At 42.0% G+C, this 15,283-nt stretch overlaps 1 protein-coding gene across 1 annotated transcript; it reads left to right on the plus strand.

Annotated features, from left to right (window-relative positions):
* Positions 1-514: 514 nt before the first annotated feature.
* Positions 515-13,572, plus strand: LOC119181534 (protein O-mannosyl-transferase TMTC1). Its single transcript, XM_075883458.1, has 9 exons — positions 515-609; positions 1,107-1,250; positions 4,211-4,422; positions 6,115-6,250; positions 8,030-8,174; positions 9,012-9,149; positions 10,397-10,519; positions 11,290-11,367; positions 11,561-13,572. Exons 1-9 carry the CDS (start codon positions 530-532, stop codon positions 11,693-11,695), a joined length of 1,191 nt encoding a protein of 396 aa, XP_075739573.1. The 5' UTR covers positions 515-529; the 3' UTR covers positions 11,696-13,572.
* Positions 13,573-15,283: the final 1,711 nt, after the last annotated feature.

Raw genomic sequence — 15,283 nt, forward strand, 5'->3', positions numbered from 1 at the left:
AGCAGCTGTTTTTAAGGGACATAATTACGGGTTTCTAATTTTCCAAAGTTTACAAAAACGTGACAACAATGTTGGCGTTTATTAATTAAACCATAGTAATTGGAGAGTTTTCGTGTGTTTTTCCGTTAAATGTTTAACGCTGTTAATTCACTGCACTGTATTTCTCCCTATTATAGCATAGGCATGACTCTACTTGTTGCGGAAGGACATTGTCGCCTTCACGTGCGGTGCTCTAGACTGCTAAGGTGGTGCACTACGAGCCTGTGCGTCATTCTGGTGGTGCTCTTTGCTGCACGCACCTGGAACCGGAACGGCGTGTGGGCATCCAGGGAGGCCTTGTTTGAGTAGGTGAAATTCATGTTGTTTTTGCCTATAGTTCAAGGCCCTTTTACATTACCTCTTTATGAATTGTTGATGAAGATTGAAAGTGATTTTGTTTTTTTCTTGTATTCAATATATTTACATATTGCGAACAAGGCTTTATGTTTATTCCAGATCGGGCATAAGGGACGTTCCAGAAAACGCAAAGATGCATTACAATTACGCAAATCTGCAGAAGTACACAGGCAATATAGACGTGGCCGTTAAGCACTACAAGCTGGCGATTGAGTGAGTTCTTTTTTGTGACTGGAATCATTGTTCAATAGTACTTATACGGAGAAATCTGGCCCTAATGCGTTTTTATGCATATTTATTTATTTTTTTATTTTCAAGAATGAAGTGTTTCTTGCTCTCCTTGTCGACAGGCATCAAGTAACATTGAACAAAAAGCCACCAATATTGCCCCGGCCCTCAAATGAGACCATTCGATCCCTCAAACGAGGGGTTTAGGTTTTCAAACAATATCGCGCGGGCATTCAATCGAGGTGAGGGGGCCCAACCACCTAAGTGTTGAAAAATACGATCTCCTGTCTCTTATTTATTGCACAAAGCTGCCTTTACAGTGGAGGCCCAAATGAATGGGAAAACAGGATTTAGTTCTGTTATGGTTGCTGGTATGGTTACCCATGCCCTTTAGAAGACGTTAAGCGTTCATTACAGAGGGTAAATAAGTAAGTACGTAGTTAGAAGTTATGAAACATCTTTCAACCTTCGGAATTGCGCAGATTGTGGCCGGATCACGCCAGCGCTCACAATAACTTGGGCACTGTGTTGACGTCGGCTGAAGAATCTGAGCATCACTTTCGGTACGCCTTGCACGTCAACCCAAACCACGCAGGGGCTCATTTCAACCTCGCCAATATATACAGGCACGTGTGACTTCCTCACCTCTAAAGAAGTGAAGCAGTGAAAATTCGCATAACCAAGTTGCAGAGAGCCACGTTCATAAGGCGAAAAACCGTCCATTGTTAACAGTAGGGTTGCAAAAACCATTATCAACCCGACGGTGTGTGTGACTTCCTCTAATCGTTTCGATCTTCGCGACTTACAGTTTACAAATTAGGGGACCCTGAAGCTTCGCCTTTTGTAGTTGAATGCGATAGCGATCTTCTGTGCCTAACGCGTACTAACAAACACTTAGTTCATGAAACCTTCTCGATATTCTTATGAGCCCACTACGTGGTCCTAAAGGCAACACGCGTAATAGCGTGTGTTCAATTTGTAGTGGGGTACCGGCTTTAAACCATGAAGCCATCCTCCCTGTCCTTCCTCATTTATTCCTAACCTCCCTGTCCTTCCTCATTTATTCCTACTCCTCCTCCTCCCCCCGTAAAGCAGAAAGGGCCTTAGGATTCCTACGCCAGTTTTGCATTAAAAAATCAGGGATGCGCAGGGATACGTTACTTATGATATACAAACTTTACGTACCACCTATTCTGGAGTTTGGTTGCGTTCTGTTTTCCGGAAGTGCTGAGTACAAATTAAGACCTCTTCTATTGCTAGAAAGGCAAGCTTTGTGGCTGTGGCTCGGGCTACCTAGGTGTGTTGCGAATAGCGTGCTTTATTTGGAAGCTCGAATCATTGCACTTGATGCAAGATTTCGACAGCTTACCGTGCAAACATTTTTAAAACTATAGAATGCCTCCTCTCTTGTTTACAGACAGTCTTCATCAAATATCCATTGTCTTTTTTTAAGCGCCTTTGATGTCGGTAGCAAAGACCCCAAGTCATTTTTGTGGAGTCTCTGTTATCAAATCTTCACGTTTCCCTCCAGCATTCAACTCCCCTAACCCTATGCTCGATGCAAGTTGACTTATTTTCGATGACATTTTTCCAAAAAAAACGCGAAAAGTTTTCCAAACTATGTTCTGGAGGGCCTTCTTCAAGACCATCTCAGTCAAGTTCCTAACAACGGATGCAACGCAAAATCTTCAGAAGGCTTGAGTAGGTATTTCATCTCATCAGCATAATTGGTCGTTGGCGCTCCGATTGCGTGACTTCACACCAATGTATCTCGCAGAATTCCTGGCTCTTCGAAAACTAAGTTCTCCGCAATCAAAAGCTATTATTATTTCAGATACTTTGTCTGTTTGTACACATTTAACGTCCGCCTAGCAGTCTCCTCTACTCAAGATATTTTGGTCTCTCGTACCGTGTACTCTACCAGAAGTTCGGTTTCTTTGGGTCTCCGGGCATGCTAGATTCGCACTAAATGAAACTGCAGACTCGCTCGCTGCGGCATCTTTAAAGTTCCCGGTGGTACTATCAGATCCACAGTTCTCTTTCATTACTGCGAACAATTCAAACGCCTGTTAATTTCGAAAATGAACCAAACATCGCTCATACAATCTGAAGAATTTCGGCACTTGCACCTCACATGGAACACCGCAAAATGCCGTTCCCGTCAATGTGAGGTGACCCTGACAAGCGTTCGCTGCAGGCTTTTTTGGTTAAATTGTTATCTCCACAAATCAAGATTTTCATTCACTAACCTATGTGCAGTTTGCAATGAAACGGAAACAATAGATGACTTTCTTCTCACATGCCGCCGCTTGGCCTCACTGTGCCGAATAATTCTTGACAGACCGATTGTTATGCTCGCAATGACAAATAATACATACACCTTTTTATCGTTTGGAGCCACTCAGTAGGGTGTGGGCCGCAGTGGTATTCTGCCAGCGCTACATAAATTCATTTAGGCAACCGGAAGGATACGCTGCTAGTATCGCTGCTAGTATAGTGGTGCTGCCAGATATACAGAATTCTTTTCCCCCCTTGTTTATTCTTGCTAATTTGTTTTGTACATCCTGGTTTATCTCATTCTTCTGCACTTTTTCACTATTTTAAAGAAATAATATTATTGTTCTTATCTAATTTCTCTCTTTTTAGCTGGCGTTGTATAAAACATTTCTATTATAAGGTACAGTGTGGCCAACCTCCCTTGAGGATATGAGCCTAGATCTTGTAGGCGACGAGACAAGACATATGTTCTAACGCCCGCTGGATACGGGTGCTTGTACTACGCATTATTAGTGCAATATTTCATGTTGCACTGTGAAGCCTGCATAACGAACGCCTGTGCTTGTAAAGCATGAAAGCTACTTTCACTTCATTTGCGAACAAGTGAAGTTATTTTCAGTGCATTTAGAAGCAGACACGTGGTCGCGTGGTAAAACATTCGCTAGCCACGCAAACAACCCGATTTCAATCTTCAATCAGACCCAAACGAACCTAGTCGTTCCCCACTCTGACCCACGTTTTTTTATTATTTCTTTCGTTTTATCTTTCGCGATTTTTCGGTCGCACACAAAATGATGATTTTTGCTCACGACCAGCATCGCCATCACCAACACCAAAGCTGACACAGAAGCCAAAGCCGCAATTCCAGTAAAATGAGCTCTTTAATACTATCGTGTTAAAATATGCATGCGCTCTTTTCAGTTCGTGTTTGCACGTGTTTGGCTCGTTGTCTGCATCAAAATTAGTCTATCGCACAGTAAGCCGTTGCTTCGGACAAGAAAAAATGAAATCTTTGGCAGAGATAGAGACATAATTAATTAGAAGTCAGGGAGACTGACGTAAGCTAGTGTGCGCTAGCCTGCCGTGCTGCACAGTACGTAAAGCAGAGGGGGAAAAATGTGCGTGAAGTTATGGTGCGGGAAAGAAAAAAGGTATGCGTATACACAAAAACCACGTCACACAAAGGTTTTGCTAAAGTCTGCTGTTCACTCTTGTACTCTGCAGAAAATTAGTCACAGGCCTGACAGCAGTTGTCGACTTCACCTGGGTGCAAATGCTCACGAAATATTCATTTATTTTCAACGTGCAGCAAGCAAGGCCAAAAGGATGTCGCAAGGGCCCTGTTAGAGCGCGCAGTTGAGCTCGACCCCGATTTCTGCGAAGCCTACTCATCGCTTGCTGCCCTCGCGGCTGACAGAGGTGGCCTCGCCGAAGCTGAGAGGCTGCACCAGATGGCGTTAGGCAGCGATGGCCGAAATGCCGACGCCCGGAACAACTACGGCACATTTCTTCAGTCGCATGGTGAGGCATATTTTACAGTGACTTCTGCTTCTGAATATTAGGTCCAAGTTCGTACTATGTTGACATTTGTTGCGTAGTAACCTTTTCAGTAGGTAAGGGACTAGTAATTCTTCTGATACACAACACCTAAATTTGATTATTATGATGATATGTGGATTTTACGAGTGCAAGGGGCCCGCTTGGCCAAAAGCGCAATGAAGAACGACAAAAGAATATTTCAATAGGCTGTGATTTACCAAGCTATGTAAGAGAAGTAAGCGATGGTGATGTTTGGTGGCCATATAGGAGTGTAAATTTCCATGCCTTAAGGCGGGTTAAAACTCGCATGTATGCGGATGACGTGAAATGTATGCGGACGGAATAAATGACAGCGTTCGTGTTGACGGCTGCTGCAGTCGTGATCCCTGCCCAGAGGTCGAGCTACAATTGGTCATGGAAACTCTTCCTTAGTAAAATCAGCTATACCTTAAAAATATGTCACTGCCACTAATAACAAATAATGTTTCTCTAGCTTCGATCTGTGCTTCCAGGTATAAAATACAGCGTAATAAGAGGGCGGCAAGCGTTTCGTGATACAATCTTCAGAGTTTCGATCGCTGTCATGCATGTTGACCCGCTGTGATGAAACGATCAATCAATCAATCAATCAATCAATGAAGCTTTATTTTCATAAATAGATATATGCAATTACAGGGATTATTTGGACCGATAGCCTAAAGTGGCTAGTGGACGGTCCAATACAATGTGCAACATAAAAAAGTGTACAGGTCAGCTCTGAGGTAACAACATAAAAAAAACAATCATGTGATACAGATAACACAGTAATACATTTTTTCTTGCAGATATGCATACTTATTAGCTTGCAGCTAGTTTCTATACATAGGCACTTATTAAAAAAATACAATGAAAATCGAATCACACACACATGCTTACATGTCTTGACTCCACAGAAAAAATGATTTACATGCCATGCTGAAATTACGTGCCGTTTTAATCTCTAGGGGGACCGTGTTCCATATTTTTGTTCCACTAAACTGTATCGGTACTCAGCTTTCGGGTGGTGTGCATCCCACATGCCACTGCCTGTTGTTGTAACCCCTGGCATTTTTGTTCTCTTTCGTCGCTATTTTTCGCATCGCACTAAGAGAGCGTCACCTGAAGTCGAGTTGTCGAGTCATGAAAACAAAAATTACGGACCACGAAGTGCAAGCAAGCTGGCAGAATAGGCCGCATGCCGCACAGCCACGCTCCCAAATGTTAATACGGTAGAAGGATGCTGGGGGCCATCTAGTCAACAAAACTGCAAATGCTGCTTTCCCTGTGCAGAAAGTATAAAAATGGCCGTTGTATCTTCCGTAAAACTAGTTGATAGAAACACTACCTAATTTTGGTTTGTTTAAAATACGTTACCCAGATGTGTATGGACTATACTGCGAGAATTTTAGTGTTTAAACTGATATATTTACGCTTGTTTGAAGTATCGTAATGGCAACAATGACAACGTTCTAAGATGCCAGCGCTTTGGTCGTTATAGCTTTTCCGACCCAGCTTTTTCTTCAGAGTGTATAATAGCCCTATGCCAGTGACACCACCTATTGCCTAATTTTTTGTATCTAATTTAGCTTGGATCACTTGCTGGCATACTATTTTTCATGTGATTTCTTAGGTAATCATATACCGTTTTCTGTACAGGCCGTACCAAAGAGGCGATGGTGAAGTACGAACAAGCTCTCAACATCCAACAAAACCACACTGTGACACTCTTGAACGCAGCTAAGAGCCTTCCGAGCATGAATCTCAACAACCAGGCCGAGAATCTCTACAAGAAGTAAGCAGCGAGATTATACCTACAGCCAACCTTGCTGCATAAAACTACATTCACTGAGGAGCTTCCCTGTTGCAAAAATTTTTTAACCACATGACATAAGGGGTCACCTAAAGACAGTATAGGATCAGTAAATTTTCTGGCAGTCTCTAATACAGGATAGGTATAATAAATATAGCCCCATAAGCACCAAGACCACGTCCAATGTCTCAAATATTTACTTTCTCACATGTTCAATTTGGTAGGCCAAGTCGTGAGAGGGCTTTGAAACAAGCGAGCATCGATTTAAAATATCGCGAGCCAAGAGACAAAAAATAAAATCAGAGAAAGGCAGAGAGGTCAACCGGAAATTAGAGCATCCGGTTTGCTGCCCTGCACCAAGAGAAAGGGGAAGAAAGATGAAAAAGAAAGCGAAGAGAGAATTACACGCGCGAAAAAAAAAGATAGCATATCCACGGGGTGAATGATGGAGAGTGGGTTGTCGTACGTCGCGATCTTGTGGGCACCGCCGCGCAGCTTCTTGGCACGCTTCTGCCTCGCGCGCTCACCTATCAGGGTTCCGTCTTCGAGCATGCTGCTCTGGAGCCTTGTCCACGCGCATGCCGCTCTGCAGCCTCGTCCATCCAGCAACCTACTGAACGCGCCCGCGTGCCAGAACGGATTTCATTTTACTGGACCACGCCCCCGAGCGTACGGCGCCGCCGATGAACACGCGATCGCCGACGTCTTCATCTGACGTCATTCCTATTTTCTCGCGCGCTCGCACATCGGGGTTCCGTATTCGAGCGTGAGCTGCTACGTTTTGCACGTGTCATAGTTTTGATCGACGAACCGTGAATCATCTGCTGGCGGCGTCCGTCCGTCGTCTGTCTGTCTGCCTCTCTGTTTGACGCATAGACGGACAGATCGACGGATGAACGAATGCAGGGACGGACGGAAGCAGAGACAGATGGACGCAGAGAAGGACGCACGCACGGACGGACAGATGCACATATGGACGCACGGATGGACGCATGAGAGAACGAATGGACGCATGGACGGATGCACGAATGGATGGACGTATGAGCGTATGGACTCACGGATAGAAGGAAGCATGGACGCACTGACGGACGCTTCACCCCAGTCATCATCATTCACTCAATGAATATACTGTTATTTTATTATTTAACATACCACAAGTATTATCCTGTAGTATCGTACCATTTGCATTTTTCAGCGTATATGCATTTCGTTATATGTATACACGAACCACCCTTACGGGTGGTTCAAGAAGTAACAAGAGGGGGCTACTTACGATTACGACGGGACGCTCAGCCCACGCCTTAAGGAGCTTCGCTACTAAAAAAGTGCAGAGGTGTTGAGGCCTACTGAAGAGGCCACTGCCATGCAAAAAAGTTGAATAAGACCTTGACTGATTTTTTGTGCGAAGAAAGATTGTATCGGTTTTCGAGCACTGCACAGACAGCTGCTGCATTAGACACTTGTCAGAACAATCGTGAGCCAAACATTCTCAACAAGGTACGCGATTGTCGATGGCCACTAGCTAGGCCCTTATTGTGAGGGTGGGATATCTGAATAGCATAGCTTCATGGTGCGTTCATGTTCCAATAATGGCTTCCTTACATAATGCTTCTTCGCAGTTTATTTTAACGTTCCCTGAATGCTTAAATGCCCAAACTGTACGCCCATGCACCTTAGTGAGTTTTACCCTAGAGATAGCCATAATGGCTTAATTTTCTCAGATCCAGTTTCTTTCATTCAACTCTCTCCTTTAACGAACAGGGCCCTCGCTGTTGAGCCGGATCCACGGGTGATGCACAACCTCGCTGTGTTTTACGTCAGTGCTGGCCGCCTGGATGAAGCAAGGCAACTGTTTGAGAATATTGACAGGCGTTTCCCGGAGAACCGTGAAAGCAAGGTCCACTATGTGAATGACGGACGCCAACGAGAACTTTGAGTCACCAGTCAAATATTTGTAACACCTAGTATAATGCAACGTTAGGCAGCACGGGCTGGTCTTTTTCACACGCGAGAAACATCAAACTAGAGGTGACAGACCATTAGTGTTATGCATTTATTACTGGATCACTTACATAAAAGCTTCTGTCTTTCCTTTTGGTAATTACCGTAAGGTAGGTTACTTGTAAGAAAATCTAAGCAGGGTTTTCAAGTAAACGCGGAAGTTCATTGCCCTTTAGAAATAAAATATCTGCAAGACTAGCACAATATTCTTACGTAAAGCATATTTTGAGCAAAGTGGACTGACCTTGACGGCTGATGCATCTGGTATTACACGCCCAAGTGAAAACGTCTGTTTTGTAGTGGAAATTTTATGTAAAATTTATTTTAGAAAGCTAGTTATGTAACACGATCTGAGGGGGTGTAAGAGTAGCAGAAGATGCGGCATGCATTTAAATTAGCTTTCATTATCGAAAGGTATATGTTGAGAGGAAATATTAACGCATTTAATAAAATATGAAATGAATGTTCAGGAGTGTGTGCAATGTAAAGGGGGCATAATTTTGACTGTGTTGAGGTTGATGCCAATGCGATCTTGAAATATATAACGTGAGATGTGAAATTTGTGCGAAAGTTGCGTGATTCTACATTAGCAGTTAAGGCACTGCTGCATTTATATTACTAAAGTGACTGTTTTTCTATGACTGAGCGTCTTTGTATTTGTGCTTGGCCATGTGACTATTGTTCAAGATTGAAGATACTGTCGAAAACAATTGACTGATTTTTATTCTAACTGCATTTTCAGGCTCAACTCCTAATTCAACTCCGAAGTTTTCAAGCAGCGGAGGACCTCCTACTGCACATGATGGAACACAACAGCACCGACAGAGAAGCCTTGCACATGGCTGCCATTTTGTACAACCACATAAACCGCACAGTCGAGGTATTCCTTACCTTACGTGAACAAATCCATCATTTATTTTTGTTTGTATGCAAACGAATAATGCGACTGTGCATAAAAATTGAGCTGCCTATCAATGTGTATTTTGGGTGATCACGCTTGATATTGCCGTTATTTATTATTCTCTTAGTATTCATGTAAAAAATATTAATGGTCTCGTTCATGTTTTTAGACTTTACATAATGCAATAGCGGGGCGTAATGCTGCAAATTTTGTATCATTGTTGGCCACTTAGCCTATGCCTCAGGTGACTTGATTTCTTACAAACATTTCATGGTTCCACTTTACCCTTTTACGCTTGTAAAGAGAATTTAGAGCACATATAAAATATTGTTTTTCAATGGAAATCTGCTTCAGGCAGCAATGTGTATCTAGGCCATTAAAATTGAAAGACAAAGTGCCTAGCAAGTATATAAACTGTGTACTCGTGTATGGAGCAGCCAGGTTTCATTTCTAGCCACGAATTGGAGATGTGAATCACTATTTTTGTATGTCAGATTTATACAAATTTGTTGATGGCGACTGATTATTCGTTTAATTATTTACATATTTCATGCCGGATGCTCTCCCACAACGTTACAACTCTTCAAGATGCTGTAAGAAGGACCAAAAGTATAAATAACTCGTTGTGAATACTAAACAATTTATTGTGTTCTTTTACAAGTACATGTCTTACGCAGTTGCACTCTTTTGAATAATCACTATGCCATTCGTATACCATATTTAAAAAAATATTAATTGCTTATCATGATGATTGATTGACTGATATGTTGGGTTTACCATCCGCAAACCACTATATAATAATTATAGATGCCGTAGGGGAGAAGGCCAGAAATGTTTACCACCGGCGGCTCTTTACCTTGAACCCAAATTTGACAAACGGCCGTACGAAAAGTAGATAATGCTGTTGCGCCTTTTTTTTTCTTTTACGGTGCTTATTACTCCTACTTTTAAACAGCTCCGCTAGCATACCTTTTCTTTCGACCAACACGATTTATTCTAACGTTTTATGACTGTCGTGGGTACATACCTGTGTGTTGCTTTTGCTGTTATTATGACATGACCAAGGCCGATAATTATAGAGCATCTTGCTTCGTCTGCCGAGAATGTTTCCTCAGCTGTCCTGAATACAATTGATGAATGCACAAACTTCTGTACATTCTTGTAATGATGTTTCTGATCGATAAATTATTGATCACAATGTTTTCGAATGCTCGCTAATGTTTCAGGCACTGAACTACATATTGAGGGCTTTGAAGCTGTGCGATGTTGATGATCCCCTTTGTGCAAAAATACACAGTGACCATGGTGACATACTGAAGGACTTAGGTGATCTCAGCACTTCGGCCCAGGTTTGTACAAGGCACGCCCTTTTATTAGAGTACACTGTCTTTGACGCGATGAAGTAGCTTGGACAGAATAATAATTTGCTGCAAGCCAAAGCAAAGCCCAAACTCTTGCTTAAGGTCTTTATTTTATTTCTGTTCATTCTTCCATAGCTCGTAATGCTATTTTTGGACAAAATTTTGCAAGTATATATAGGGGTTCGTACATGGTAGCATTATGAGCTAAAATATTATAAAGCCACATTCTATTTCAGAGGCATATATTGATAAAATTTGATATTTTGTTACCTTTTACCACATTTCAAACGCACCGAGTTTTGTGAAATGATGGTGCGTATTTATTTTATTTAAAAGAATGACATTTCGCAAGACATAACATCACGCGATGTCACGGTATATATCTCTAATACTACTTAGATAATTATTTGTTTCCAATAAGTGATTTTTTATTGAAATGCAGACATTCCATGTTCTCGCACCTTTCACGGTAGAATCAATAACGTTCACATTTCACTATGTGCACATATATTGTGTCCTTAGGCGTGTAAATTCTGCTGAAAAAATTTCACTTCGCATGTTTTAAAAATATTAACTATAACTTTCAAAGAATAGCAAATTTTTATGAATCTTTTCCCACGGGAGTGTGGGCAAGCATAGCTAAGAGGCATCTGCTCAATTTCGTTTTATTTATACGACCTATATCGATTGTGTTTCATGAAAATACCATACATAAAAACAGGTGAAACACTGAAGGTGCTATTTGTTTTCTGTTTCAGAGCTACGAAGTCGCAATTCGTTTGGATCCTGATATCGCTCACGCTCATCTAAACCTTGCTGTGATAAGGCACTTGGAGGTTAGTTAGCTTTGGTGTTGCGAAATGTAGTAAAGCATTGAACAACTGGTTTAATTATGCATGAATAAATATTTTCTTTGCTAACACGGGATACTTCATTGCTCCGCTTGTGCTTGAATGACTGGTTATTGAAGGCAAAACTATTTGTGTAGGCTCTTTTAGCAGATTTTATGCTACACGTTTTTGTTTCCAGAGTGACTACCAAGGAGCCTTTCTACACTACCAAGTGGCCTTCTCTCTAGACCCAAAGAACAAGCTCATCACGGACAACATGGCCAAGTTGAGGCGACGACTCACGAAGCATTTGCCGTTCCACGACTGTGTTTAGTGCTGGTGCGCCGTCGGAGTGCGTTTACCGTGCCACTTCTTAGCAAATAGACAATAGTGCTTTGGACAGTGATTTCTAAAGTGGATTCACGAGTATCGCTGTCTGCGTTCCGTAAACTTTTACAGTGAGCATACAGATAATCCAATTTATTCGCTCCAATTGCACAAAGGTCGTCACCGTACCCAAAAATGGGAACTAATAGTGCCTTCGAGGTGTGTGTTACGTCAATTGTGCATTGAAATATCCCGTCCCGATTCACAGTACTGATAAAGGCACCCTCAAAAGAATTGTGAAAGCTTCCCGTTTGCAATAGGAAAGCTCATAATGGTTCAATGGCTTATTTTTATATACCGTGAAACTCGTCTGGCTTCGAGTTGCCGACAACTCGTGCAGTACATGCGCTTATTCAAGGTCCACGGTATCGCCCATTGATTGTTTATGGCGTTAGTAAGGCATCACACCATGATCTCGTCACAACATGTTGCTGTGCATTGATCGACTGTCAATTATTTGCCATTGCTTTAATAGACGACTTATAAAAGATTTCTTCTACTGCATACTATTGTTTCTTGAGTGCGAAAAAAATATTACTGCACGGATGTTTCACGTACAGATTTTTTATACACGACATCTTAGAGATTGTTCTTGTGAATTGTTAAAATGAACCTATACAAAAGTGAAGGGCGACTACCATCCCCTTTTTTCATGTTGTTTTGTCATTACGCCTTTAGGCAGAAATGGAGAAAAAAGATAACAACTTGGATTACTGATTGTGCTACGTGTGTCAACCTTTGTACCTTCTTCCTCATTTTTAGCACTTGTGAGGTTTCATGTTTTGAAAGCTATTACTTCTCCGAGCAGTGCCGTAAAACTATGCAACAACGTGCCTTGATTTCCAAATGTCAGTGTTGTTAGTGGGTGAGTTACTGTAACGTATTTTCTCTGCAAGTGTCACAGATTCGCTCATACACGGTTTGTCGCAGTGCATTGTCCTATGCGTTGTCGTATACGTGTTTAACAATTGAGCAGAAAGGTATACAGCACTGGAAGTAGTAAAAATTTCCCGTAAATAATCTGACGCCGGAATTGCGATGCAGCGCGTGTAAAAATTGAGCCTCTTTTTGGGACCTACAAAGTCTCTGCAAAACGTGTGTATGTTTCGCTTTACACGATGCAAATGAAGCCATTCGTCATGAGTGCCGAGTGTCTGCGAGTGTATATTGGAAGTGTTGTTTTTTCATACTACTTAGAACAGCAGGGAGTTGAGATAATTGACAAGCATTTATGACAACAGAAGTGCAGGCATGTAGACATGAGCACAACAGAACAGATGAGGACAACACGAACACACTGTTGACGTTGCCTTGGCCTGTTCTCTGGTGCCTGAGTCGGCCCGCTTTACTTTTTTTGCCGTCGAGCCGTTGCCTCGTAGAATATTCTTTATAATATTATTTATTTTACTCATAAATTCGTCGTTTAAACAAATGCGCAGTGGACTATTTGTCTGTGTGCTTACAATATTTAGAGGTCACGGAAAATTGAATGACACAGAAGTAGGAACACAGGAAAATGCTGCGAGTTCCTTCTGGGTAGGACAGCAGTGTCACATCTACCAAATGCCTATCGGCTATCGCAGAAGTGGCAGTATACGCTGTCTGTTTTTTCAGCAGCAGCATACAGTTGCATAACCGCGTGCGACAAAAGCTGTATTACCGTAACAAAGCTCGAAGCACTGCAATGGAATGAGTGTACGTATGGTCAGGGAAGGCGTATACCAGTAGGAATGCTTCAAGTAGAAATAAACAATTGCCCATGTTCATAGATGTGATTAGAAGGAGCGAATAGCCCCCTTATGCCACTAATTTTTGGTCAGGCACTCCTCGGGTTTGTAATAATGTTCATAGTTTTGTCGTCTGTTTCTGCCAAAGACAATGGCATTACATTTATTGTGTGATGGCAAATATTGTGTTATTTGAGTGGTATAACTATGCGTACGTGTCTTTTTTTGAAAGTAAACACAATATCCGAAAATATAGTTCAGCTCTAAGCGGCCTTCGTGCAGCTTAGGTTCAAGAAAAAATTAGTTGGTGTTAATTGCGTATTGTGTGTCAAGTACAACAGACGAAATAGAACTGGCAGAGCTTTCGAAGTTGATTAATAGACGTAAAGTATGCGATGTAAGAAGGTATAACAGGGAGAGAATTGAACACGCTCTGAAAAACGGAGGAAGCTTCAAAGCAGTGAAGAGGAAACTTGGGATAGGCAAAAGTAGGATGTATGCACTAAGGGACAAAGAAGGCAAAATAACTACCAATATGTATAGGATAGTTAAAATAGCGGAGGAGTTTTACAGAGATATGTACAGTAGCCGAGACAACCACGACCTTAATACTATAAGAACTAGCAGTAACCCAGACGACAGCCCTCCAGTAATGATAGAAGAAGTCAGAAAAGCTTTGGAGAGCATGCAAAGACGCAAAGCTGCTGGTGAGGATCGGGTAACATCAGATCTACTGAAAGATGGAGGACAGATTGTGTTAGAAAAACTAGCCACCCTGTTTACGAGGTGTCTCCTGATGGGAAGGGTACCACAGTCTTGGAAGAACCCTAACATCATCTTAATACATAAGAAAGGAGATGACAGGGACTTGAAGAATTACAGGCCGATAAGCTTGCTCTATGTAGTGTACAAGCTATTTACAAAGGTAATTGCTAACAGAGTAAAGAAAACGTTAGAATTCAATCAACCAAAGGAACAAGCAGGATTTCGAACAGGCTACTCAACAATTGACCACATTCATACTATCAATCAGGTAATAGAGAAATGCTCAGAGTATAACCAACCACTATACATAGCCTTCATAGATTACGAGAAGGCGTTTGATTCAGTAGAAATATCAGCCGTCATGCAGACACTGCGGAATCAGGGCGTAGATGAAGTATATATAAACATTCTGAAAGAAATCTACAGGGGATCAACTGCTACCATAGTGCTTCATAAAGAAAGCAACAGAATACCAATCAAGAAGGGTGTAAGGCAGGGAGCACAATCTCACCAATGCTACTTACCGCGTGGTACAGGAGGTTTTCAGAAGCCTAGAATGGGAAGAGTTAGGAATAAGAGTTAGTGGAGAATACCTTAGTAACCTGCGCTTCGCCAATGACATTGCATTGCTGAGTAACTCAGGGGACGAATTGCAACTCATGATTACGGAGTTACACAGGGAGAGCAGAAAGGTGGGTCTTAAAATTAATCTACAGAAAACGAAAGTAATGTACGACAACCTCGGAAAGGAACAGCGCTTCGAGACAGGTAATAGTGCACTTGAAGTTGTAAAAGACTATGTCTACTTAGGGCAGGTATTAACCGCAGAGCCTAACCACGAGATTGAAGTAACTAGAAGAATAAGAATGGGGTAAAGAACATTCGGCAAGCACTCTTAAATTATGACAGGTAGATTGCCATTATCCCTTAAGAGGAAGGTATATAACAGCTGTATCTTGCCGGTACTTAGCTACGGAGCAGAAACCTGGAGACTAACAAAGAGGGTTCAACTTAAATTGAGGACGACGCAGCGAGCAATTGAA

The sequence above is a fragment of the Rhipicephalus microplus genome, unplaced genomic scaffold (assembly GCF_043290135.1).
Source record: "Rhipicephalus microplus isolate Deutch F79 unplaced genomic scaffold, USDA_Rmic scaffold_17, whole genome shotgun sequence".
Taxonomy (NCBI): Eukaryota; Metazoa; Arthropoda; class Arachnida; order Ixodida; family Ixodidae; genus Rhipicephalus; species Rhipicephalus microplus.

What these genes read in the sequence shown, in the direction of transcription:
- LOC119181534 (XM_075883458.1), top strand. Translation starts at nt 530, where the DNA reads ATGCATTACAATTACGCAAATCTGCAGAAGTACACAGGCAATATAGAC. An exon ending in AACCTCGCCAATATATACAG is followed by an intron (nt 1,251 to 4,210) that starts GCACGTGTGACT and finishes TTCAACGTGCAG; the next exon opens with CAAGCAAGGCCAAAAGGATG. An exon ending in GTGAAAGCAAGGTCCACTAT is followed by an intron (nt 8,175 to 9,011) that starts GTGAATGACGGA and finishes CTGCATTTTCAG; the next exon opens with GCTCAACTCCTAATTCAACT.